Below are 26,891 nucleotides of genomic sequence, written 5' to 3'. Positions count from 1 at the left end.
GATTACTATCATTTGGTAGAAGTGTCATCATACATCCTCTCTTTTTTTCCTTAAACCAGACGATGTTGGAGGAGAGGGTGAATTTGAACACTGAACTTTTCATGCCAAGAAAACCATTCTAATCAACTAAGTTATAAGTTATCACTTAGTACTACGGTCTAGTAGTATTCTCTTCACTTATAAGTAAGAGGTCTTAAGTTTGATTTTCACCAAAGACAAATTTGAATCACATTATTACTAACTCATTTGTGAGGCTTAGCCCACTCTCCAACCCTCTTAGTGTGATAATATCGTTTGTTAAAATAAAATTAAAAAAAAAAAAAAAAAAAGAATACAAGTGTTCCTTACAAAATATATGGCTGAGCTCCATTGTCAATTATGAATTATTAAGCTTCGGATCCTTAATATTGGGCACTGAAAGCGGTTATCCTCATTCTTACTCTCTCTACAATGATTACAGCTGGAAATTATGGTAGGATACCATAAAGTCCGTCCAACCCCAGTAAACTCATAATTGACGCCTTTGATTTTCCATCCATATAAGGTTTGATGTACATTTGTGGTCCAAGTGTAAAGTGGAAGGGACCAAGAAAGGACCAAATGTGACGGTGTTAGGTTCCCCAACCTGCAGTTGGGACAACATTTTCATGCACATGCATCTTCCACATGTCACAAATGTCTAGCCAGCTAGCTAGCTAATAAAGAGACATTTTCAAGGCTTCTGTAGACCTAGATTCATCGTGATTCCTAAATAAAACTTCACCTAATTTTTTTTTTAACCAAACAATATTATTTATACTAAGAGGTATAGGTGGGCCTAACTTCACAAAAGAAAAGAAAATATTGGAAATAATTACAATAATTTAAAGGGGGAGGATTTGAAATAGTTACATATGTTGGCACATTATTATTATTGCATGTAAAATAATTTATTTATTATATTTAGTTATTTAATTATATGTAATATAGGTAAACTAATTGTTGAGAATAAGTCATACATTGATGGAAGAAGGGACTTTGCATGAGTTTATAAGAGATTAGGCTACTCTCTATATTGCCAATTTAGTTATTTAATTATATGTAATATAGGTAAACTAATTGTTGAGAATAAGTCTCACATTGATGGAAGAATGGACCTTGCATGGGTTTATAAGAGATTGGGCTACTCCCTGTATTGCCAATTTGTTTTATGATGGAACCTCAACTTTCTTCACTTATTTTGAATAAAATAACAATAAGAAATGATGTAAGTAAATTATCTTGCATGTATTAGTACATATATTGGGCACAATTTTTTTTTAGGGTTATTATACAAAATGGTTCCTGAGATTCGCATAATCAATAGAAATGGTCCCTAAGATTGAAAATCAATAGAAATGGTCCATGAGATTGTCTATCATCCATGATTTTGGTCATTCCGTTAAAAACAATTTTGGGCAATTTTCAAATCTTTGTAACTCAATCGTTTCTTAACCAAATTCGACCCATATATATATCAAAATGAAAATAGGAAAGTGTAGAATAAGATTATACATATTTGGAAGCCCAATGGTTATCGGAGATAGTCGGAAAATAGCCTGAAAGGTGACTGGTCCGCAGGAAAACTGGAAAACTCGTTGGACACTGGGTAAACTTTAAACGTTCATAACTTCTTCAATACTCTATGAAATCGAGTGATTCAAAAACAAAAATAATACTTCTTGATGAGATGAAGAGAATGGTACATTTTTTGAAGGCTAACTCGCCGTGGTTTGGTCGGACAATGGCTCGAAGGTGGCTAACCATTTTCAAGTTAGCCACTTTCGAGTAGTTTTCCAGCCAAACCACGGCGAGTTAGCAGTAAAGAAAGATATCATTATCTTCATCTCGTTGAGAAGTATGATTTTTGTTTTTGAATCACTCGATTTCGTTGAGTATTGAAGAAGTTATGAACGTTTAAAGTTTACCCAATTTCCGGCGAATTTTCTAGTTTTCCTGCGGACCAGTCACCTTTCAGGCTATTTTCCGGCCATCTCCGGCAATCATTGGGCTTTCAAATAGTATAATCTTGTTCTACACTTTCTTATCTTCATTTTGATATATTATGGGTCGAATTTGGTTAAGAATCGATTAAGTTACGAAGCTTTGAAAATTGCCCAAAGAGTTTTTAACGTAATGACCAAAATCATGGATGGTAGACAATCTCATGGACCATTTCTATTGATTTTCAATTTCAATGACCATTTCTATTGATCATGCAAATCTTAGGGACCATTTTGTATAATAACCCTTATTTTTATTATATGTATGAGAATTGTTATTGACACTCCAAAAATCTCATTCTACATTCCAAACTTTTTTATATTTGGAAAGAAAAATACACTTGTGAGAAGTGTAGAATGAGATTTTTAGAGTGTCAATAACACTTCTCCATATGTACTTGCGTGTAAAATAATTTACCTGAATTTATATGTTAAATATAGATAAATTAATTTTTAAGTAAAAAAATTTGTACTTGAATGCATGAGTACTGTTTTAGGTCCATGGGCTGATTAAGAATGGTTAACCTGCAGCTTCATCCAGCTGGTTTTGGACTTTGCCTTGGCATCGTACTTATCCAAATGGTTGAATCTAGTAATGGTCAAAAGCATCAAAACAAAAGTATTGATCAGTGTGCGGACAGAGATTGCATCACACGGTAACGTGTTCTTCTTTTGAAGAGTATAATCTCGACATTCTTTTGAAGAGCATAATCTCGACATGTTACAACGCTACTCATGAATTTGTTTTGCTTTTGAATTTCTTATCCCATTTAGTCGCGGTAACAAGCAACATCTTAAAGAGCAGCTATAAATGCACAATTAAATCCATATGATACTAAAATTTACATTAAAAATTCATCACTTTTAGTTTTAGACATTTTATTTTGTTGAAAATTTAGCGATGACAAACTCATAACATTATTTGTACATGTATGTAAACGATGTATATGTTAAAATTTGACGTCAATCCCAGCCTATTGTAGAAGAACTCATTTCTATGCCGCTTTTGCTGTTGGAATTCATTACACTTTATATATATATATATATATATATATATATGTATGTAATCTAGCTATTTACACTATCAAACCTCAAAGTTTTAATATGTGATTATCTAAACTTCTTCTGGTAGACCCTGCCATTTTAAGCTTAGACGATCATGAAATCAAAGATTTGAGCTCTCTCTCTAGCGAGTAGTGCACACGGTGTCACATCCCGGTCCGGGGGGACCACTTCCTGGGCCCGCTCCACCACCGTAGCACGATATTGTCCGCTTTGGGCCCCGACCACGCCCTCACGGTTTTATTTTTGGGAACTCACGAGCAACTTCCCAGTGGGTCACCCATCATGGGATTGCTCTAGCCCCCTTCTCACTTAACTTTAGAGTTCCTACTGAACCCGAAGCCAGTGAGCTCCCAAAAGGCCTCATGCTAGGTAGAGATGAGAATATACATATAAGGATCACTCCCCTGGGCAATGTGGGATGTCACAATCCACCCCCCTTAGGGGCCCGACGTCCTCGTCGGCACACCATGACCAGGGTTAGGCTCTGATACCATATTGTCACATCCCGGCCCGAGGCAGATCACTCCCCGGGCCAGCTCCACCACCGTAGCACGATATTATCCGCTTTGGGTCCCGACCACGCCCTCACGGTTTTGTTTTTTGGAACTCACGAGCAACTTCCCAGTGGGTCTCCCATCATGAGATTGCTCTAACCCCATTCTCGCTTAATTTCGGAGTTCCTACGGAACCCAAAGCCAGTGAGCTCCCAAAAGGACTCGTGCTAGGTAAAGATGGGAATATACATATACGGATCACTCCCCTGGACGATGTGAGATGTCACACACGGCATCAATGATAGAAGTAACAAATATTCATTGTCGGTGAGATGCCAATCATGATCAGGGTGACCCCGATTTTTGTACGGCAGGAAAAAGGGTCGGGTTAGGGTACCATATATAACGTCCGTCCAACCACAAGGCTTGTGAAATGTTGCATTCTATTTTCCCCAATCATAAATGTGATGGTGATAGCGCTCTTCAACATGCATAAGGATAAGGGACAACATTTTTCACACACATATATGAACGTTTTACATGCCGCAAATGCCTAGCTAGAAAATAGTTTTTCATGCAATTATCACCAAAGTGCGGACCTTTTCTGCCGTTGATGTTGAATTTATAAAAATAAGAATCTCAATAAGTAACAATAATTTTGTTATATGTCGACAAAAAAGTTAAATTACATAAAACTACTTCAACTATTGAGTTATCCCGTTTTGAAAAATGTCAATGTCATACCTCATCTACGAATTTGTTACAATTTCATACCTTCCGTCAGTTGTCTGTTAATTCCTCTGTTAAATGCTGACGTGGCTTGAGGCGGGACCCACTTTCTATTAAAAAATTAATTGAATATTAAAAAAAATTAATTAAATATTAACTAAATATTAACAAAAATTAAAATAAAAAAAATCCAAACCCACACCCAGATCCCCTTCCCCGCCCCCAAAACCTTCCTTCCAAACCCAGAACCTGACCCCCTTCCCCCGCAACCCCCGCAACCCCTCTTCTCCCAACCACCTCCATCTCCTCCACTCTCTTCACCTCCCCTCCCATTCAAAACTTAAAAAATTAAAATAAAATAAAAACAATCAGAAACAAATCTGAACCCAGATTGTCCAGATCGTCGCACCCCACCCAACCCTTCATTCCCGTCGAAGTCGGACCACCTTAACTGGTCCTTGAGTACTAGGAGCTCTACGACCATTACCTTCACTAGACCTATCTTGCTCACCCTCGTTGGAGCTGATCACAATTTGGGTGTAGCGATGTGGATCAGGATCTTGGTGACGAGCATGATGTCGTTGCTGCTACTAGTGGTGAGGGGGGTTTGGGATTGTCGTCTAGGTGGATGGTCGGGTTGGGCTTAGAGGGGTCGAGTTCGAAGAGTGGAGGAAAGGGAGGTGGTTGGGAGGCTCGGGAGAGAGAAAAAGGTTGCGGGGGAGGTGGGGGTGGGGTTCTGGGTTGGAAGGAAGGGTTTGGGGTGGGGGGGGGGGAGGGAGGGCAAGGAGGGTGAGGAACACAGGTCAATGGGGAAGATGGGAAGGGGATCTGGGTGTGGGTTTGGATTTTTTTTGGTGTTTTTTTTTTTAATATTTAATTAATTTTTTGAACATTTAATTAATTTTTAATAGAAAGTGGGTCCCGTCTCAAGCCACGTCAATATTTAATGGAGGAATTGACAGACAACTGACGGAAGATATGAAATTGTAACAAATTCGTAGATGAGGTATGAAATTGAAATTTTTTAAAAACGGGGTATGAAACTGTGACTGACCCAATAATTAAGGTAGTTTTATGTAATTTACCCAAAAAATTATTATATACATGGGATAAATTGTGATAAAGATCGATTGTGAAAGTTGGTAGTGACATATGTGGTTAACATTTGTCTAAAAGATGGAAGCAACGTGTTCCACAAAATCTACCAAACGAAAAGATATGATTTGGATAGTTGAAGTGAATGTGATGGCACTGGCACATTAAACTTGTGCGTTGCGATATGTAATTTTAATGATTTCTTTTAGCTTGAGATAAAATATCTGTAATTTTATTACCCCACAAATCAAATATTAATCTAAAAATTACTGCATTTCGATATGTAATTTGAACGTATTTAAAGCTAACAGTTTCGTATAAAAAGTGGTAGCAGTTTCTGAAAAATAAACTTTTACCATCACCCTGCAAACAGGTTCAAATAGGAATCGAAAATGAATGAATCAGATTATTTCCGTGTAATGTTTTAAAACGAGTGTTTGTGTTAGTCTAGAAGTGTGTCGGCTAGGAAACAGATATACCATTCATGCTGGAAGATGCAACAAAAGAGAATATTGATTTCTACTCCATTGTTTGAATATTATTGGGTTTTTTAGCCAAAATGGTCTCTGAGATTTACATAACACATCATTTTGGTCTCTGAGATTTGAAATCAATAGAAGTGGTCCATAAGATTGTCCACCATCAATCATTTTGGTCTTTCTGTTCAATATTACGTTAAATAAGGATCAAAATGACAAATATACCCTCAATTTAATAAACAATAGACCAAAATGATTTGACAAAATTAAGGGCATTTTGGTCCTTTTATTCTTGTATAATGGAGATTTTTTACGGAATAATCAAAATGATTGATAGTTGACAAACTTAGAGGGTTTAGTCAATTTGGATTTCAGAGGATTTTAATAGATTTTTTTTAAATGACAGATTTCAAAGGATTTTAATGTACTTACAATTCTATATGGATTTTGACAGATTTATATGAATTTATATTATAGATTTTTGTGGATTTGTATGGATTTTATTTGTAGATTTTGATGAATTTGCATTAGTCTTTTCTTTTCATTTATCTTTATTAGATTGTTTTTTTTTTTCAAATAACAAAAGAAAAACCATTTTCTCCCTCCGTGCCCTAAAACATGATTGTGCGGCTGCTTTCTTTTCAAGCCGACTTGTCAACCCAATTTACACTTTTTAATTGTCTTATCCATTTTCTGTCTACTTGAAGAATGATTGTTTTTTATTCAAATTCAATTCGGAGCATGGTTGAGTGATTCAATTGGAGTTTTAGGTGCAAATCAAATTCTTCTTCTTTGGTTTTGATTTTTTACCAGTGGGTCAATATGTTCTTACATTATAGATGGTGGGTTTTGAATTTTGGTCTTACTTTGCAGATTGGATTGGTAATCAAACGTCTAGGATTTGATTTGAAATGGTATATTTCCGTAGCTCAAGTCAATCTGGAACTTTATTGACAAACTTACCACTTCCATGGCAGATTCAATGAGTTTAACCGACCCTTTATCAAATTGAGGCATAAAAATATAGAGAACAATAGTGGAAAGGGTCAAAGGTGTGCGAGTGAGTATTGATTCACCAGTATATGGACCAGTGAAGTAGTTCTCCTGCTGCTTATGGCTGAGAAGTGAGGGCCGAAGAGAGAGAATGGAACATAAGCTTGAAAGAAATCCTAGGGGTTGAGGTGGGATTGTATTTGGTGTTGGGTATATATACTTCAAGCTCTTCAATCCAATGAAATCCATTTCTTCATGAAATATTAACAAATCTTTATTTTTTGAATACCCATAGATTTAGAATCATTCTAAAAATGTCTTTTAAAATCTCATTTGACTATCTCTGGATTTGGATGTATTTTTAAAATCTTCTTAAATCCTAATTTGACTATACCATGATTTCAAAGTCTTTTAAAATCATTTTCTAAAATCCTAATTGACTACCCTCTGATTTTAAAGTCCATTAAAATCATGTCAAATTCTAATTTGACTACATCCTTAGGGATCAATCATATAGATTTCAAATCTCAGAGACCAACATGAGAAATTATGCAAATCTCAGAGATCATAACTAATATTATTTCATTTTTAGTTATTAGTTATTGTTCATGTTAGTTATTAGTTTTTATTTTTGAAAAATACATAAGAGGAAGGAGGGATGTAAAAGCTAGAGTGGATGACTGATAGAGGACAAAGGTAGAATATATGTATAAGACAGTACACAAAATGAAAACTAAAAACTAAAAATCAAAAGCCAAAAACTATTTTAAGGATTTGTTTGACTGCCATTTCGTATTTAGTTTTTGGTTTTCACTGTTATTCACATATATTTCCTCATATATCAAGCACCAAAGTAAAAGCCAAAAAATAAAAATTAAAAATGGTTATCAACAGACCCTAAGTTATATTGACTTTCAAGATGTTTCCATTAATTCTTCTTATTTATTCCCCTCACTTCCACCGCTCTTCTTGTAAATTTAATTACGATTTCCTATTTGTATAAATAAGAGCTTTGCGCACTTTTTTATTTATTATATAGTTTTTTTAAACTACTTTAATTTATTCTAAGAGACCGTCACACTGCTTTGACCAACTACCATAACCCACATTTGCATAATATAGTTTAGGGTTAGACAGAAATAAATCATATCCTAAAAACTAAAGAGGTGCAAGGAGGGCAGAAGCCTCCTCCTGCAAAAGCCTCCATGCTGCAAGCACATGCCTCTCCTCAGTCAATGGAGCTCCTACTGCAAAACGTAATACGTACTTTCCTGACAAGACCTGCATATATAACATGTTGGTATCATCAGGAATTGCGAATTTACAACAGAGAAAAGGTGTCAACGATACCAAATAGTGAGCTTACCGTGTGAGAAACGAAAATTTTTCCAGTCGAGTTTACAGTATCTAGTAGGTCATGGTTCAGTTTCGTCGCATAAGTTTCATCGTTGTGAGGGGGTAGAAGACGGAAACAAACCAACGAAAATATTCGGGGAGTAACAATCTGCCAGTTATGGTGAATTATCAACAAGGTAAATGTTCATAATATTGCAGCATTCAACTTGTAATGAAATATAGTAGTCAAACAAGAAACTTCACTAGGAATACAATTAATTACCTCAAACCTGGAGTCTTGAGCAACAAGATCTTCGAAGCATTTAGCCAAATCGATATGGTTTCTTATGTAGGATTGTAGATTCTCCAGACCATAAAGTCTTAGCACCATCCATAGTTTTAGTGATCTGGAAGCAGCAGTCGATATATAACACTCAGATATTAGCTTTAATGTGTTAGTTTATTAACTTACATTCTTTTTTTTTTTCCTTTTTTTTTTTATTAGGTGTCCAATCATGGTGGATGGGGGACCCTACTAACCCGAGGGCTTAAGGATGCGCATTGTGTGATTTCACCAAACAGACCAAGACCACCGTAACCTCACCTGGTTAGGCTTCATCCAAGCAACCAATCACTTTAATCCTCTACTTAGTTATAAGTCCACGCTACCAGGCTCGACATTAGCTTACCTTCTTAAAGAGAGAGATTCTACTCTAAATGATCTCTCTACTACTAATGGCTGGTTTGGTATTACTATGTTTTGAAAAAAAAACTGTCTTTAATGTGTTGTGAGAATAATCAACTATGAAATAAAGCAGCAGAGTGTTTGGTAAACTTTTTTGTAAAAGTGCCTTTGGAAAAAAAAAAAAAAAACAGTATTATAGTGTTTGATAAACTTTTATGAACAGATGTGAAAAAAAACTGGTTTTTCAAAGCTGGGTTTTGCAGCTATGTGTTTTTGGTTTTTTTTCAGAATCACTTCAGTACTAAATTAGGGCTAAGACAACCCAATGTCACTGAGCGCAGTACAACGGAGAGTTATATTGCCGCGTTTGGGAACCTTACGAAAGTAAATATATTGATTTTCTCCCAACTAGGTTGCATATATGAGCTTCGAGTACTCAAAAGACCAATCTAACTATATATGTGAAAAAAATGTTCAAAGGCACACCTAAACCGACGTCCAAGTGGAATTTGCCAATCTTTGTAATCCACAACCAGGTTTGCTTCAGAGGCCTGCAGGATCAACAACGTAATAATCAAGGGAGAATTAAGGGATGGAAACAATGGAAGAAGTGCAGAAGGGAGAAAACGCTAGTGTGAAATACCCATAGCTAATAGTAAAGAAGATAATTTAGGAGAAAATTACCTTGTTTTTAAGGAACTCAGGATTTGTAGACAGCGCCTGGACCAAAGCGTTTCTATCCTGTTATAAGTAAATAAGTATATGCTCTATTAATCAATCACAAGAACTGGAAAACGATAGCAAAACGGTGTCACACAAAACAGATATTTTGTCACAAGGCAAAATTGTCATGCTAAATCTCCGACAATTAATGAACGAGCATATTAATTTCCCACAGGATCACACGTTTCCATTACAAGTTGACTGCATGGAAGTACAATTCATGTAGAACTATTTGGGCAGTTCTCAAAGTTCATATCGTGAATGCAGAAAATGATAATGGTATTGCGCAAATTCTTCAGAACTGATGCTCGCATGTGGTTCGTAGAGAGAGTAGCAGTTGGCAAAACCTGGAGGAAGTACAAAGTAATTAGCAGATGAACAATGTGCACAACCGCGTAATGACATACCTTGATCCAGAGCAACGAACAATCAAAGTTCGTAAGAAACCATTTATGTGCATTCATGTTAAATGAGTCGGCTTCTTCAACACCATCAATGTGGTTTCGGTATTCTGGACATATACAAGCGCTACCAGCGTATGCAGCATCCACATGGAACCACATTCCATTGCTCTGAGAAAATGCGAAGAATTACAATTATTGACAAGAGTATGTCACAAAAGTTTAATGTACACGATCTTTGTATTAAAAGAGGTTTTGCATAAAATTGATAAACCATAAAGCAGATTAGATGATTCATTTGTCACCTTAGTAATCTTTCCCAGTTCTAGCAAAGGATCAACAGCCGTTGATGAAGTAGTACCAACCTAAAAGTACAGATGCAAAGTTTCTTTAGTTAATAAGGATTCTAATTTTATGCATGTGGTAAACTTATTCCATTATTCTAAATAGTTCGAATATTTGTTTTTAAACCAAAATTTATCCCGTTAATGAACATTTCAAGAACAAAATGGAAACATGCTTAGGATCTGAAGTTTCTTTGTATCTTACTGTTGCACATAAGAAAAATGGAACTAAACCATCTGCGATGTCATTTGAAATCGCCTCATTAAGTACATTGGGAGAAAGGGCATAGTTAGTAGAGGAATCGGTACTCAGCATCCTGCAATTCTCAGGATGGATTCCCCCTATCTGCCATTAAACAATAAAAATCATTAAAAATGAAAGATATTATCAATATAGCAAGCTGAATTTAAGTGTTTACAATATATACAACTATGTTGATACTAGAGCACATAAGGAAGGTACCTGACAAGCCTTTTGCAAAGCTGAATGTGTTTGATCAGATGCATACACAACAAGCTTCTCAAGGGCTTCTTTTCCTTCCGCCCTCAAAATCCTATCACGAGCAGCCAATAGTACAACCAGAATTGCTTCACTAGCTGTGCCTTGTATCACTCCACCGCCTTGTCCTGCAACAATATATCTGACTATAAGTCCAGAAGCTCAACGGTTGAAGAAATATCTTTCTTCATCTATTGATAAAGGAGAAAAAGCACAATTTTTTATGAGAAATTCATTAAAAAAATATAGTTGTATAGAGAACAATCATCTCACCTGCTGAAAGAAATTCTTCAGGAAGTTTAAGCATTTTAGCAAACCAATCCAAGACGATCATTTCAAGTTCAGTTGCTGCTGGAGAAGTTATCCAACTAAACCCCACAATGTTAAGGCCTGCACTTAGCATCTCGCCTAGGAATCCGGCAACACTGCTGTTTGAAGGGTAGTATCCGAAAAAATTTGGGCTCTGCCAATGCGTTACCCCTGGTAAAATCTTAGCCTGAATGTCTGCAACCACATAAAAGTTTGCTTTTCACATATGTTTATGTCACATGAGTCATATAAATCAAACATATATAATCAGGCCATGAATTTTCTTTTGTATACACATTTGCAATAGGTATGCAAGAAAATCTAGAACATAAGAACCCTATTAGAAATTTCACCATCGAAAACTTGTTGCAAAGACTCGGGATAGGTAGGCGCAGAATCCGGTAAAAGATCACGAAGATATCCAGGCTGCAAAATGTGACTAAAGTTATAACAACAGAAAAACTTGAATTAACTGAGTCATCATCTGTGCCAATATATGTGGAATACTTCCAATACTTAGATTCAAACTTTGAAAAGTTTTCACAAAACCTAATGGCAACACTGATAAACGGAAGAAATAGAGATTTCTTCAGAGTTCAAATTGGCTTTGCATTTAAAATATAAGAGAGAAAGGAACGCGTGTGCATAGCCATATTGGTTGAAAGGATGTGCAACACAACAACCACCCAGTGCACCGAGTTTGAATCCCCTTCTAACGGTATAAATTAGTTTAATGTAGAATATTGCTCGTAAAAGAAAATTGAGAGAGAGAGAGAGAGAGAGAGAGAGAGAGAGAGAGAGATGGGATTGAGAGTTGAAACCTGAACTTGGCTGAGGACAGGGAAATCCTCAATGGTTTTGTAGTAATCAGCAATGAAATCTACCATTTTGTGGGCATTCTCTCTGAGTTGCTCAGCGTCCATTGGCTTCAACCCACTCATCTTCTGCTGTTCTTCTTTTTTGTTCCTCAAAATTATGGCAGAAAAACGAGGGAGATGAAGATGCCTTGGATTTCCAAGAAAAAATAAAAATAAAAACAAACGAGAAGATGAACGAACTGCTTCTCTTTTTTTTTTTCAAAGATTCAATTCGAATTTTCTAAAAAATTGAGAAATTGGAGCGGAATGTGTTATGATTGCTGAGTGGACGGTAGGGAATCATCCACTCCACGGCATACAAATTCATCAAAGAAAGCTACCCAAAGGAAATGGTGTGGACGATATGCATGTTGGATTTTTGCATCCGTGGGCCCAGGCGCCTCACTTTAATAACATTGAAACTGTCTTTAACTTTACCATCTGTCCAATCTATCAGATGTAGGGTTTTATCAAAAAATATCTCAATATTAGTTAGAGTTGGGTAATCATATTTAAACCCATGATTTTCTTTTTCACCCACCAATGTGGGACCATTTAGTGGTTTATACGCAAAGATTCACACATCGCCAATTGAAACTCAGAAGTCGGCTTTATGTTAATAGTCCAGACTTACTTTCAATGGAACTCAGAGGCCGGCTCTATGTTAAGAGTCCTGGATTATTTCCTTATTGGTGACAAGCTCATTAGCTTGCATGGGCATGAACCTTGGCTCTGATACCATGTTGGAATTTTTTATATTGACGGGCCTAGGGGGCCCATTCTAATGAGTAATGATACCAATATTATTCCCAACTTTACCACCTGGCCAATCCGTTAGGTGTAGGGTTTTACCACAAAAAGGCATCGGTATTAATTAGAGTGGGGTAATCCTATTTAAAGTTATTGCTTTTCTTTACCCCCACCGATGTGAGACTGCTAACACGCCTTCTCACGTGTAACCTCATTTAGTAGTTCACACGTGAAGGTCCACACATCGGCAATTGAAACTCAGAGGTCGGCTCCAATGGAGTCTAGACTTGTTTTCAGTCTTTTCAGGAAGTGCCCTTTAAAAACTCAGAGAGCCGGCTCTATGTTAAGAATCCAAGCTTGTTTCTAAGCCCACACTTACTTGTGACAAGCCCGTAACCGAGGCCTCTGATACTATGTTGAAATTTTTTTTAGATCGACGAGCCCAGGGGTCTCACACTAACGACACCGATAATGTCCCCAACTTTACCACCTGCCCAATCCATCAGGTGTGGGGTATTACCACAAAAAGTCTCGGTATTAGTTAGAGTGGAGTAATCATATTTAAACAGGAAAATTAGAATGCCCTATATATTTTTTATAATTGTTAGATTAAACATTCATCCCTTTTAAAGATTTGATTAAGGTGCTTTGATCAATTGTCATCTCAATAATTTTCTATTTATTTAATTTCCATGTTATTAATTTAAATGCATTTATGTAGAGGCATAAGGTAGCTTAGCAACTAATTGTCTATAATATAGGAATTTAATTTCGTCAATCCCCTTCTACGCATTAAATGATATTTTTTTAATAAAATAAAATAAAAGATTAATTAACTAATTCCTCATTTCCTTATTATCAGTATTTAAAAAAAAAATTCTCCTTCTATTAAAAATGTCTCAATAAAAAGTCTTCAATACATATTTTTTTTCACATATAGATATATAAAAAAATATACTTAAAACTTATGGTACATTTGAGAACAAAAGTATCGACTTTTGCTACGTTTAGATTTCAAATGTACGAGAAACCAAATGTACCAAAAATTCAAATGTACCATAAAACCAAATGTACCTATTGTTATGTAACCCTTTTGGTACGTTTAGATTTCAAATGTACAGAAAAACCAAATGTACCATAAAACCAAATGTGCCCATTGTCAGGTAACCTTTTTGGTACGTTTAGATTCTAAATGTACTAAAAGACCAAATGAACAAAAAAATCCCAAATGTACCACAAAACCAAATGTCTCTATCAAATAACTCTTTTTGATACATTTACATTCCAAATTTACCGAGAAATACAAAAAATCAAATCCACTATAAAATTAAATGTGTCTATATTATAGGTAATTAAATGTAGCTATATAATCAAACAAATCTTTATTATGTGTTGGGTTTTCTAAATAATAAAATCTAACAATTTTTTTTTATAAATATCCTACTATATTCACAAAAAAAAAAAAAGTAAAAATCATAACAAACAATAAAAAAATGCATAAAGATGGATAATAAATGCATAAATATAGGGATAATAGGAAAAGAAAAAAAAAATGAAATGTCCAGGAGAAGTCGTGAAAAACTAAAATTCTAAACAAAATTGAACTTATGTGAAAAACTGAAATTAATAACCAAAATTTTAGGAAAATGTTTGATCAAATTTTCAAAAGGAGCGTATGTTTAATCTAAAAAATTAAAAAACGAGGCGCCTATATCAAAACGCCCCTTTTTTGGTTGATTAAACATATTAGTTTAAAGAGGTTGGTTAGAACAGTGTGCTCTCTACTATGTACTCAAGTTTGAATTCTCTCTAGTACTTAATTAAAATTATATTAGAATTTAACTTGAATAAAAGAAATATTTTTTCTTATAAAATTTGGATTAAATACTAAATCTAACACTTCAATTTTAATATTAAATTGTTTATATTTATGCTATGATAGTGTTGTATCATAGCTCTATCTCCATTCATTGGAGTGTTTGTACCAAAAGAATTATAACATTTATAAACTTAGGAAGGGATTGACCAATTACAAAAAGTTGCACATAAGATCAAAGCAGTTCCTGCATTCTTGATGTACAAGCAACAAAATATTCATCTCCTCTGGAAACTCAACATCTTGATGGACAAGGCAAAGATAAGTGCAAAGAGTAGAGCGAATCCAACAACCACAGCTGCAACCACTCCGATAAATTCTTGCTTGAAACCGAAGTACTGCCTCATGAATTCTTCCACTGTTGCACCCGTCTCGAGCTCGTCCTGTATGTCTCCAAACTGCGATGTAGCCAGTCCGTACAAGGTCCAGGCCATCGGACACGCCCAATAGTACCATCTCCACCATATAGGAATCCTCTGCCGTTGGCGAAATGAACACGAATGAAAATTGCAGGATCAGAAAATAAAACATCAGTATATGTTTTAACTTCTAAGGACATCAAAGCCTGCATAAGTTAGGAACTAAGGGCAAAGCAACACTTACAGTCCGTGGGATTATGAACCCCGAGAAGACATTCCATATTGCGTAAAATGCGCTGGAATTTATAGCGGCTATGTGTTGATTCGGCGTCAAGGCCACTCCCATCATGCCATAGTAGGTGAAGTACAAAAATGTGAAATACATGAAGAATAAGTACCACAAGAATTTAGCCAGAGTCCATTCAAACCCGATCATTGCGTAAACTATGACACTATAGACAAGGGCTTGTACAAAAACATAAGGGATCTCAATTGTAACCTGCAACGAAATATGGAAGCTTGGCATAAGATAAGATAAATAATGCAAGTAATCGTATAAATTAAATTTAATATAGGCTAGTCTTAGGTAAAATGTATGATTAGTCACCTGTGCAAAGGCGTATGCCAAGGCAGAATACATTCCAGCAGCTCGTTCTCTGTAGAAGACTGTTCTTTCGACAGTCCACAACAGGCTGCACCGTTGTGGAATTTTTGATACCGAGAAAGAGAACAGCAGCGTACATTGAACCAATTGCATTGAAGAGATCCTTTTCTTTCGTTCTGTACTCAAAAGTTTCATAGTTACATTGGAAGCAAGACGTATTGGTTAGAGTATATTTATCTTTTATGTGCGAGGCATTGTGACTTACGTTTTGGAGCCAAGGTTCCAGAACATTGTGCCGAACATCAATGCTACGATGGTTGTGTAGATCAACCTGATGGCTGTGTATGGCGGATTGCGCCAATAGGACCAATGTTGTTTCCATAAGCAAGCTACGCATTGGGATAAAAAGGGCTGAGAGTATTGAGTAGGAAAATGAAGATCCTTAGAACCAGAAGCAGGGTTGCTTAGTTCTGCAATAAGTGCTTTGTTTCTCCTGCAATTATGCCATATATAAGTACATTTTCTCAACAAATCTGGTTTACGAAGAGAGACATTCTTTTGTAAATGGTTTCTTAGGCCAATAGGTAATAAACAAACCTGTACAGTTCTGATTTCTTATACACTTCAGCAAAATCAATCTCCATAGCCATTTCTTTGGCTGACGAAGTGACTTCCAACATCCATGTTGCTGGATTGTAGCCATCCCTAATTTTACTGACGTTATCGATCCCCTAGATATTAATGTGCATGCATTAGAAAACCTTCAACAATTATAAAGCTATCAAGGCTTGAAATTTCTTCATTCACTATACCTCAAAGTACTTGATCAAATTGCAAGAATGGCGGCCTAATGGTCCTACGTAGAGCTCTTGTCCTCCTTTCTTCAGTAGGAATAGCTGCAACGACATGTTACATATATCATACTCAAGTAGAAAAGACCAGTCAAAATAGAGTTCAAAGTTCAAACAATTTGTATCAAAGAAGATTTTGATTTTCACCTCATCGAAAGCATCAAATATGTCAATGCTTGGCTGATGGATGGTGCAGACAACTGTTCTTCCAGTGTCCACGGTGTTCCTAACTGCTCGCATAACAATGGCTGCAGCTCTTGCATCCAAGCCTGAAGTCGGTTCATCCATGAATATTATGGAGGGGTTAGCCACTAGTTCAACCGCAATGGTCAGCCTCTTACGCTGCTCAGTTGAAAGACCGCTCGCACCAGGCAACCCTACTAGTGCTTGCCTCAACGGATTTAGCTCCACAAGTCCCATAACTTCCTCAACGAACATCTGCAATCATGTTCAAGTTTATGAAACATAATGACAATGAGGCCAGTAGTTGCCTTAATAACTGGACCTAATTTTCCATCAGTTCATAAAGAATTAAATTTAAGCTTACAAAGCTCGAATACCAACCTTCCTGGTTTCAGAATCGATTTCTGAAGATAAACGCAGCCATGCTGAGTACATCAAGGATTCATAGACAGTAACATGAGGAGAGTGGATGTCATTCTGCTCACAATATCCAGAAATCCGGGCAAACGATTCCTGCTTTTTTGGGTACCCGGAAATTGTGATATTTCCCTCAATATATCCTCCAGTTTTTCTACCGGCTAGTACGTCCATTAGAGTTGTTTTACCAGCCCCACTCACTCCCATTAGAGCTGTCAAAACACCAGGCCTAAAAGCACCACTTACACGCCTAATGAGCACCAGTTTATCCTCGGGAACACCTTGATTCTTCATTTCCTGCAATTTCGATTCAAAGAAATGTGTCACAATTTTGGATTTGCACAAGCTTGTCAAGTGTCAGACACATTTTACTTTGGTTGCATATACATCACCTGTGGCATGTCCACGGAGTATGTGATTTCATCAAAGGTGATGGAATGTGGTTCGAACGGAAGAACCATTCCTCTTTTCTTGTTACCATTTGCGTCATTAGTAGCTTCTTTTGTAATTGAGGAAGACCTGGAGGAGTTACTTCCATTTCCATTTTCTGTACACCCACAAAATTTGGTTTTGTCAAAAAGATCAAAAAATTTATGCCGGATAGACAATTGCACACAAAAGCGACATCCATGAATGTAAGATATATTACCTCTACTAATTTGAGGAGTCGAGATAGGATCTTCCAACTTAACAGCCTGTGGCTTCCCAATTGCTGCACAGTGTTTATATATTCTGAGTTAACTGTCGCTTTGAAGATTTGATGCAAAGAATTAAGACGAAAGTACTCACGCTTTAGATAAGTGAGAGCCAAAGTGAAAAAGAAGTTGAATATAAGCATGTATCCAGCCAATACTCCTGCGCCAATCCAATACCAACGAGGCTCTGTAAAGAATCCGCGTGACTTCAGAACAGCGACTCCCAATGGTTCCGTTGAGTTCGGAAGAACCTTCAAGGTAAAAAAGAACTTAGAATATGAATTGGGGACAAAACACAAAAACTAGAATGTTTGAAATGAATTTTCAAAGGAATTACATGTCTCCAACTCTTTCCGAGGAACTCATTGACTACTATTGCATTCTGTCCGTACATCAAAGGCGATATCCAGTAGCCCCACATCCACCATTTCTTTATATCGACTGCGCCATCCAAACCAAAAGATAAATATACAAGTTCAAATACCAGTATGTAATGAAACAGTAAGTTTTTTTTTTTTTTTTTTACTGTTATACCTCTTGACAGAACAAAACCACCCAAGGAGAAAAGCATGACAAGTGCAAATGATCCGAATGTGCTTGCAATAGTCATGCTTCTACCAACTCCAGCAATGAATCGGAACAACCCCGAAGCCATCTGATTAATGAGTAGGAGTAGAAGCCATTGCTTAAACAACCTGCATAATGTGCATAAATATTTATCATTTCGGATGGAGAAAACATGAAAAAGGTAGGGGAATTTTCTAGTTATTTTTACCTTCCGACATTTGGATCATATCCGATGACATAATAGGTCATAAATACCCAAACCACAACTTCAACACAGGTGATAGGGATCTTTAGGATCCACGAGGGAAGGGTATATGTCCACGGCGGAAAGAAGAGGAGGTTTCTCTGCTTATAAAATACCGGGAGTTTTGTAACAGTCATCGAAAGCTCTGCCAGTCCATTGAACATAACAGCAACCAGGGAGAAGAACAAAGCACCAGCATAAATTACCCCGTCATCTACTGAATTGCGATGCATCTCAGTTCGTAGGAACAATGTCATTGTAATCATAGCCAAGATTGAGAGCTAAAGAAAATAAGGAAACTTTTAATAAAGATTAAAAACATGTAAGTTTGCGTGAAGCATTGAGTAAGTCGAATAAAGGAAAACATTACTTGGGCAAGCTTGAAAAGGTAGACAAATGAGTTCCTCTTCATGAGCAAGAACTCCCTCGCAAAGCAAGCTTTCAACAGTTCAGTTTTACTAACGCCATATCTTTTGGTTGTTAATGCAGCTGGGTGGCTCTTGGCCTTGTCAAATGGAGTTGCGAGTTCATCTCTAAGTTTGCGCCCGATGTGAAATGATTGGAATGCCTCGACAAATTCTTCGACCGTGATGAACCTGTAAGGCTCATCTCTGCTTGCCCAATACTGCTCCTGATCTTTCCTTGATGTCACCTACAACATTCAATATTATGATTTATTCACTCATGGAAAATTAATATGACACTTTTATGTGTAATGCTCAAACCACATCTATGTAGTGACATACTTCTTGCAGGAAGTCCGCCACGCCTTTCCTCTCAGGACATCTGAACCCCATGGATTCGAAAAATTCAAGAACATTTTCACGAGGACCTTGGTACACGATGTGACCATCAGAAAGGAGAACAATGTCATCAAATAGTTCATAAGTCTCAGGTGCTGGTTGCAGCAGTGAGATGAATGCAGTCCCATTGAGAATGTGAACATATTGCTTGATCGAATTCACGATTTGATATGTTGTTGAGCTATCCAAACCCGTAGATATTTCGTCCATGAACAATGCCTTAGCCGGTCCAACCAACATCTCACCTATATAAAATTCATTAATCAAAATCACTAGCTTAAAATTTTGAAAATCATGTGGTTTATTAAGAACTAGAATTATGTTTCTACCAGTTGTGAGTCGTTTCTTTTGTCCGCCGGAGATGCCCCTTATCAAGTTATCCCCCACCAAGGTATCTGCACATCCATCTAATCCCAAAATCTGGAAAAATCAAATGAATTTCTGATCAATAAAGGGTAATTTTCAGAAAATCCTTCTCTTAGTACAAAATATAAAGGTGATTTTACCTTTAGTGTATAATCTGTCACCACTTGTACCCTCTGGCCTTCTGATGCCACCGCCTATATTAACCGAAACAGTGAATTAACAGTACGTAAATTGTTGATTATTCCGAAAACATAATTAACAACACACTAACTAACTAACTAATTGACCTCTCAAGTAGATATCTAAGTTCTGCTAAGTAGCTTTTCTTGTTTCTCACCTTCATGTAGATATCTATGTCTGCATCCGGCTTAATATTCGCTTCTTTCTCTCGTCTACTTAACTCGACTAGGATCTCTGCCATAATTCAAACCAACAACGATTAATAGAGTCATCAGTTTGATTCTGAAAATTGAACAGAAGTCAGTTCTCTAAACCCACCATAACGGTCTCCGACCCCTTGGCATCTTGCAGAGAAGTTCAATGTTTCTCCGACTGTCAATTCTCCCATATGAACATCATGTTGGCTGATATAGGCAGCAGTCCTCTGAGGCACAAACTCATGCATGCCGTGACCATTGTACGTCACACGTCCTGAAAACTGCACAACAATTTTTTTCTCAGATAAACGAGTGACAAAAACCAAGAGCAACCCCTGAAGCTAAAACCGGAAATCAGAAACCCAGATTTCGTGTTGTTTAACCTGAAGATCCCGGTCAAGCTCTCCAGCCAAAGCCAACAGGAGAGTGGTCTTTCCGGAACTCGGAGGACCCAAAAGCAGTGTCATTCTGTACAATAAACACATGATCAACCAGGTCAGATTTTATTTTCCGACCGAAACACAAAACACAGATGAACCAAATTTGCAACGTTCTCTCACCTGCAAGGCCTAATGATCCCACTAACATCTCTGAGGATAGACAAGTGCTTTTTCTTGCTAGGAAGAATATGAACGGAGTTCAACAAACCCTTAGGAAGCCGAAAACAAATATTCAGTAAGAATGTACTAAAACTAAAAATGAAATGGTTATCAGACGGGTCCAAACATGCAATGGAGAACTTGGAACTCTAGTAGTTAATCATTTACCTCCACTAAATTGACACAGTAATTAAAAACTGTAGGCAGAGCCCTGCTTCCTGCATAAGCTTCAGCTGCAATTTTCAAATGCTGGAATCTAACTTCAATTTTTGGAAGATTAATTCCAACTCTGAGATAAAAACCAAGTAAAACAACCCCCATCATTATCAAAAACCGAGAAGATGGCAACACGCAGAGTTGCGAAAATTTTGAATTCTCACCTATCAATGCGGTTCTTGAGTCTCAACAAGAAGTTCTCATGATCCTCCTCGGCTACTCCAACTAACCGCTCGATCAAATTCTTCCTTTCTTTCACTTCAAGATTGCTCACGTCAACTTCGTTGGTCTCCCCTTGAGGAGTAGCGAGCAGGCCTTTCTTCAAGCGCTGAAACGTTGGAAGTCTCTGAAGAGCAGCCCATTTGAGAGCTTCCTCATCGTCCTCTCCGTGCGAAGACGTTGAGAAAACTCCGCTGCCATTGTCAATCCAGAAGGAAGAACCACTTCGTCTAAAACTGTGGCCAGCTTTCTGAATATCACAACTGATCTCCATTGAAGAAGAACAGCTTGGAACTTGGCTAGCTAGTAGCTTGAAATTAAAAACCAACAAGAACCCAAGTTTCGTTTCCCTCCAAAATTCCAAACTTTATGAAAAAGTTTGATGGAAAAAGACTTCGGCTTTGTTGTTTGGTTGGCCACTTTCTCTAGCTTTTGCAGCATTGAATTTATAGGAGGATAAGATGCTAACGTGAGATAAAACTTTCATGGGGTTTCTCCATGTCATGATCGGAAGTATAGTGTTGGCATGGGACATCATGGATGGTAATCATATCATTACCATTAGTTATGTTTTTTCTTAATGTCATAACATAAGTTGTTGGCCCACTTTTTTTTTGGCCAAAATTGTTGACCCTATATTTTTGGTCAAAATTGTTGGCCCCATTTCACCATGTGAGGGTTTCGATTTTTTGACTTGCCAATTCCCACTATCTATAAACCATAAATTCAAACATTCACGCCCAAAAGGAGAAAAAGAAAATATTCGTTTATATGTCTAGGCGAGCTTTGAACTAGAGGCCGAGATTTTTCTGATTTTCGTCAAAAAAATATATTGCTTAAATATTACATATCTCGCATTTTCATATGTAAATGTACTAATTAAGTTTAGTAACTTTTTCAATTAAAAAATATCTAACTCATTCAATCTTCTTTTGCGACATAGTTGACCGAAGATAAGATTTTATCAACTTTAACTTTGAAAAACTTATTTCTGCAGAGGCAATGGGCTATTGTATATATATTTAGACAAAGACTCAAAGTCTGTAAAATTAATTTATATATACACACACATGTATATATGTGTGTCTTATATAAAATGTGAGTCTCTTAGGAGTGGGAGCCTAGACGGCCGCCACCCTCAGGGCCGACCCTGTTAATAAGTGTGTAGTTTCTATTTCATTCACATAGTCATATACACATACAAATATATTAACACTAATTACTATGATCAATGGAAAATTAGGAATCGAACTTTGAGAGGGATAATGCTAGGGAGACTAAATTTTTAAACCAAATTTGCAAATCAAATAATGTGTCACCAATAGAAAATAAGCATATTAATCAACACTTAAGTAATAATCCAATCATTAACATCCACATCATTTGGTTTACAAAATTTGGTTAAAAAAGTGTGGTCTCTCTACCATTACCCCTTTGAGAGAAAAAGTTTTTTTTTTTTTTTGAACAAATAATATTATCTACACTACGGGGATGAGGTACTAGACTAAGTCTCACAATAAGCGAACAATAATAATGTAGTTCGAATCCGTCTTTGACAAGAATTGACCATGAAACCTCTCACATATAAATAAATAAATAAATGCTAATTGACCGTAATATTAAGTGACAGAAGAAAAAAGTGTTATTTAAATCAAGATTTTAGAGCAAGTAAGACGCGTTAAGCTATTAATGTGTTTGGGCAAAATGCAACGGATTTTTAACTTTTTATTTATTACATATTTTGGTCATGTGAGCAACACGGTTGTACCGACTAAATTTGAGGCCAGCACTGAAACAAAGAGAGTCAACGATGAGTCGAGGGTAGAATATGGGAGGTCAATTCTTTGCGTGAATGATTGGATAAAGTGGGACCGGCGGCGCACATACGATTTAAATGGGTTGGAGATGGATTACAGATACAGAGTTCAATGGTACAGACTTCCCAAATTCACCTTCCCGAAATTGCTTGTAGAAAGAGGAGACTTGGCTAACAAAAATGGTTGAAAGAGAAGGAGACTTGGCTAACAAAAATGGTTGGTAAAGCACAACTTTAAGAGAGTTAGTCAATCAGAGAGATACTTTTCACATTCTTCTCAATTTTCAGATATCAAATTGAATGAATTGAAAAGAATTAAAAGAGAAAAATTAACAGAGTGTGTGGAAGATAAAAATTGGTATATGAACAACACCACCTTTGAAAAACTGATTTTGATCTTGGTTAAAAGGCATATTAAAGTATAACTATAAATATGTGGATTTAGTGGTGTGTATGTAACCAATATGCATATAAGGTGCGTTTGTTACACCGGACTATCTCGGACTGGACTAGCTGCAGGAACTAAACTGGACTGGTTTAGAATAGATTAAGTTGGACTAACTTAGTAAAGTGTTTAGTGCAGTGTCGAACTAAGAAGATGGACTAACTAAAAGTTATTATTATATTTTAATTTATTATTATCAAAATTAATATATGAATAAAAAAAGAGCATATCCCTCTTCTTCTTCTCGAATTGCAGGTACTCTGCAACTTTGACCCCATCTATTCCAAAACCCATATGTTCCAAACCCATCGAATTGCAGGGCATATCCCCCATCTGTTCCAAAAACCCATCCAAAATTTCTGAAAGTCTGAGAGGTACTACTTGCCTCAACTTCCAAAACCTAAGTACAAAAACCCACAAAACTTCACCAACCCAGACGCCAAAATCCCCAAATAAGACAATCCAAAACAAACCCACAACAATTCAATCAACAAAACACATAAAGAAGGGCAATTCCAGAAGAAAATCGATCCCATATTCAGCACGGTGAGGCAGTCGGTGAACCCAAATCCAGCGCCATGAGGCCACAAGAGCCGCGACATCGATCCAACCGTGGAGTCTCTGTCGACGTGGAGCGAAGCGTGGGGGTAGGGGCGAAGCGAAGAAGAAGACATAGATGGGAGGGGTGAAGGTCTTAGCAGTCCGCCTGATTTTGGGGTCCTTAGCGAAGACCGGCTAATGAAGCGCATAGTCAGCGTGAGTCCCTGCTAGTCTCATTTAAATTAGTCCATGCAAGAAACAAACATGGGATTACATTGACTAGTAATCCTAGCCAGTCCAATGAAACTTAATGAGATGAAACACACACCCATAGTTTATATACCCTCTAAATTTTCAAATTCTTAGGTTTCATTAGGATTTATATATTTTATCTTCCCAATACAGGTGAGTGTATCTTGAGAAAGACATATCCTTTCAAAGCAATGGTATAGTACGCGTGGATGTCTACTAAACTCTCAACTTTGATGCTTGTTATGATCCCACATCAGCTACATCAGAAATGGTGCAGTGGTACTTAAGTCTTTGAGGTCCTCTCACTTACTGGACTAGTCTCTTGGGTTGGGCTCTTCCCTTGAGATTGAGTACCTAACGTTGGTATCAGAGCCTAGGTTCCCGACGCTGCGGAGGGGGCGACCTGAAAATGGCTACCTTAAGGGGACGACCAAAGGATGCACCGCCATTAAGAGTGAAAGCCACCAAAGTAAGGGCCATCGTGGGCGTCAGATCTTCCGAAGGGTGGCGTGATGTTATGATCCCACATCGGCTACATCAGAAATGGTGTAGTGGTACTTAAGTTCTTGGGGTCCTCCCACTTACTGGACTAGTCTTTTGGGCTGGGCTCTTCCATTGAGCTTGAGTACCTAACAATGCTAACTATCATCTTAATAAAAATGTGATAGGTTTAATAGCCCTCAAACGGAATTTAAGAGACATGGAAATCTATAGATACATCAATTAGGTGAATCGTGTCATGGAACAACACAAAGGCCCAATGGTCGAAGAATTCAAGGAATGCGTTCCACTAGATGGTTGGTTTACAAGTTCTGTTGATAAATGGAATCAATTTGCAATGGAAAAGGGAGTTCAAAACTTGACTTGGAATTCTTTTTAAGATATGATTACTACCAATAATATGTCCCGACTACTTACTAGGTCTTGGAAAATGGTCATTTTACACTCTTATTATAACTTTAAAGAGATCTTCTATTTGTAGCCGTTGGATTAAAATCCAATGGCCCATAATGATTGGTCAGGAGAGGATCCAAATCCCTCTCATGGATACAATAGTGAATTTAAATTCTTAAAAATTCTTAATATCTGCTATGTTGATGTGACTGTTAATACTCTTCAATACTTCTTGTGTAACCGTCCATTTCCTGAATGATTAATAGTGTTTGGTGCCAAAAGTTTGGTTAACTTAAGAGCTGTTGGCTCCTCAATTGCATTGAAGTATCTCGTGATATACGCAAGTGTTCACCTCAAAAGGATTGAGATTCGTGACGCAAACCTTGTTTCATTTATCTATCAAGGTAGTGTTATAGACCTGCGTCTCGGTAATGTTCCTTCACTTGTTGAGGTATCTATTCTGATCTACGCTGCATCGATACAGCTTCCCCTTTACCATTCCTTCACTTGGTGAAGGTATGTGTTTGTACTTCGTAGATCACTTAGTAAAACATTTCTGTTGATAATTTTGAAGAACGAAAGGTATAAACAAAAATTAAAATTGTTTCCTTGGCGCAGATGAATTACATTGGTGACGGGGAATATGTGGATGAGATTAAGAAATCTAAAGCATGCCCCCATCACTGCCTCAAGTTAGTGGAAATCGAAGGTTAATTATCGCGTTGATGCACCTGCTAGAAGACATGTCACGTACTTAATCAAGAATCTTGTGGCATTAGAGAAAATTGTTATTGATATTGTCAATCGTTGGAGGTATCCTAGTCAAACGCATCCTCCAACACGACTTCCCGTCAATCGTGAAATTAACACAGAAAATGGAGAAGTCGTGTTGGAAGAGAAGGCAAGAGATGACAGCAATGAATTACCTGAAGAGAAAAGTGCCTTCATCTATTGAATTTGTGTGCATGTAGCTAGTCGGTGTACTGATGTTTAACGTGGTACGAGTTGATTTTTGGATAGTTTGGAAATAGTGAAACTGATTTTGGGTTTGATTTACAGCTGATGATGAAAACTGTTGTGATTGTGAATGTTTATTATTTGATGAGGATCTCTAGCGATGGGAAATACATGTAACAAGTATATGACCATTAGCTTCGTGAGCTAATAATATAATAACAATTATGAGTTTCTTCGTGTATTATTATTGACTGGAAATATCACAAAACAATATCAGCATTACAATTTACATGTAAGCCTCTTATGAATGGTGATGTTTCAAAAAAAACACTTTAGTTAACACAAAATATATATATATATATACATATATATATATATATATATATATATTCCATTGGTTGGAGATGAATTTCAGGCTTGTATTTCACAAGCCACGTCTCAAGTTTGATATTTGAATTTCTGACGTTAATGAATCACATGATGGTGGTCAAGGAAGACTTGTGTTAGACCAAATTTGCAAACCATATAATGTGTCATCAATAAAAAACTAAGCATTGTATATCAATACTTAAGTAATAATCTAATTATTAACAGTCATGTCATATGGTTTACAAATTTAAAACTAAATAGTTGGTCTCTTAGCATTACTGTTGTAAATTTTGTAAGTTAAAGAGGTGTGCTATCCACACATCTCTTTTTACTTCTCATATACCCTTCTAATTTTTGGCTTTTGGATTAGATGAATTGAAGAATATCAAATGACAGAAATTAACAAGGCGTATGTGGATAGCACATCCCAAGTTGAATTTTAGGGACTGGGTATCAAAAGTCA

General features: G+C 36.8%; 2 protein-coding genes and 1 pseudogene across 2 annotated transcripts; 1 reads left to right on the top strand and 2 right to left on the bottom strand.

Moving 5' to 3' along the window:
* Positions 1–7,868: 7,868 nt before the first annotated feature.
* Positions 7,869–12,241, bottom strand: LOC103927974 (phenylacetaldehyde synthase). The gene is made up of 12 exons (XM_009336962.3): positions 11,994–12,241; positions 11,526–11,598; positions 11,137–11,367; positions 10,828–10,991; positions 10,570–10,710; positions 10,326–10,385; positions 10,027–10,191; positions 9,581–9,637; positions 9,383–9,447; positions 8,495–8,618; positions 8,243–8,380; positions 7,869–8,157 (listed from the first exon to the last, which is right to left on the bottom strand). Exons 1-12 carry the CDS (start codon positions 12,111–12,113, stop codon positions 8,035–8,037), a joined length of 1,461 nt encoding a protein of 486 aa, XP_009335237.2. The 5' UTR covers positions 12,114–12,241; the 3' UTR covers positions 7,869–8,034.
* Positions 12,242–14,761: 2,520 nt separating this feature from the next.
* On the bottom strand, positions 14,762–21,597 carry LOC103927975 (pleiotropic drug resistance protein 1). Its single transcript, XM_009336964.3, is given in 25 exon segments — positions 14,762–15,131; positions 15,259–15,513; positions 15,622–15,693; positions 15,695–15,794; positions 15,884–16,111; positions 16,216–16,349; positions 16,431–16,514; positions 16,617–16,907; positions 17,034–17,366; positions 17,462–17,616; positions 17,719–17,781; positions 17,859–18,015; positions 18,102–18,205; positions 18,299–18,459; positions 18,540–18,856; positions 18,946–19,227; positions 19,322–19,623; positions 19,708–19,798; positions 19,885–19,938; positions 20,082–20,158; positions 20,243–20,402; positions 20,505–20,589; positions 20,682–20,770; positions 20,889–21,009; positions 21,101–21,597. Coding segments are annotated over 25 exon segments (4,302 nt in total). The 5' UTR covers positions 21,430–21,597; the 3' UTR covers positions 14,762–14,873.
* Positions 21,598–25,208: 3,611 nt separating this feature from the next.
* On the top strand, positions 25,209–26,295 carry LOC125472552 (annotated as a pseudogene).
* Positions 26,296–26,891: the final 596 nt, after the last annotated feature.

The sequence above is a fragment of a genome, unplaced genomic scaffold, assembly GCF_019419815.1.
Source record: "Pyrus x bretschneideri cultivar Hongxiangsu unplaced genomic scaffold, Pyrus_bretschneideri_v1 Contig7, whole genome shotgun sequence".
Classification (NCBI taxonomy): Eukaryota; Viridiplantae; Streptophyta; class Magnoliopsida; order Rosales; family Rosaceae; genus Pyrus; species Pyrus x bretschneideri.
The sequence above is the reverse complement of the archived record's forward strand: the minus strand, read 5'-3'. Positions and strand labels throughout refer to the sequence as shown.

Coding starts and splice junctions, on each gene's coding strand:
- LOC103927974 (XM_009336962.3), bottom strand. CDS start 12,113: ATGAGTGGGTTGAAGCCAATGGACGCTGAGCAACTCAGAGAGAATGCC. Junction 11,599..11,993: donor CTGTCCTCAGCCAAGTTCAG/GTTTCAACTCTC, acceptor CACATTTTGCAG/CCTGGATATCTTCGTGATCT. Junction 10,386..10,569: donor CATTTTTCTTATGTGCAACA/GTAAGATACAAA, acceptor CTGTACTTTTAG/GTTGGTACTACTTCATCAAC.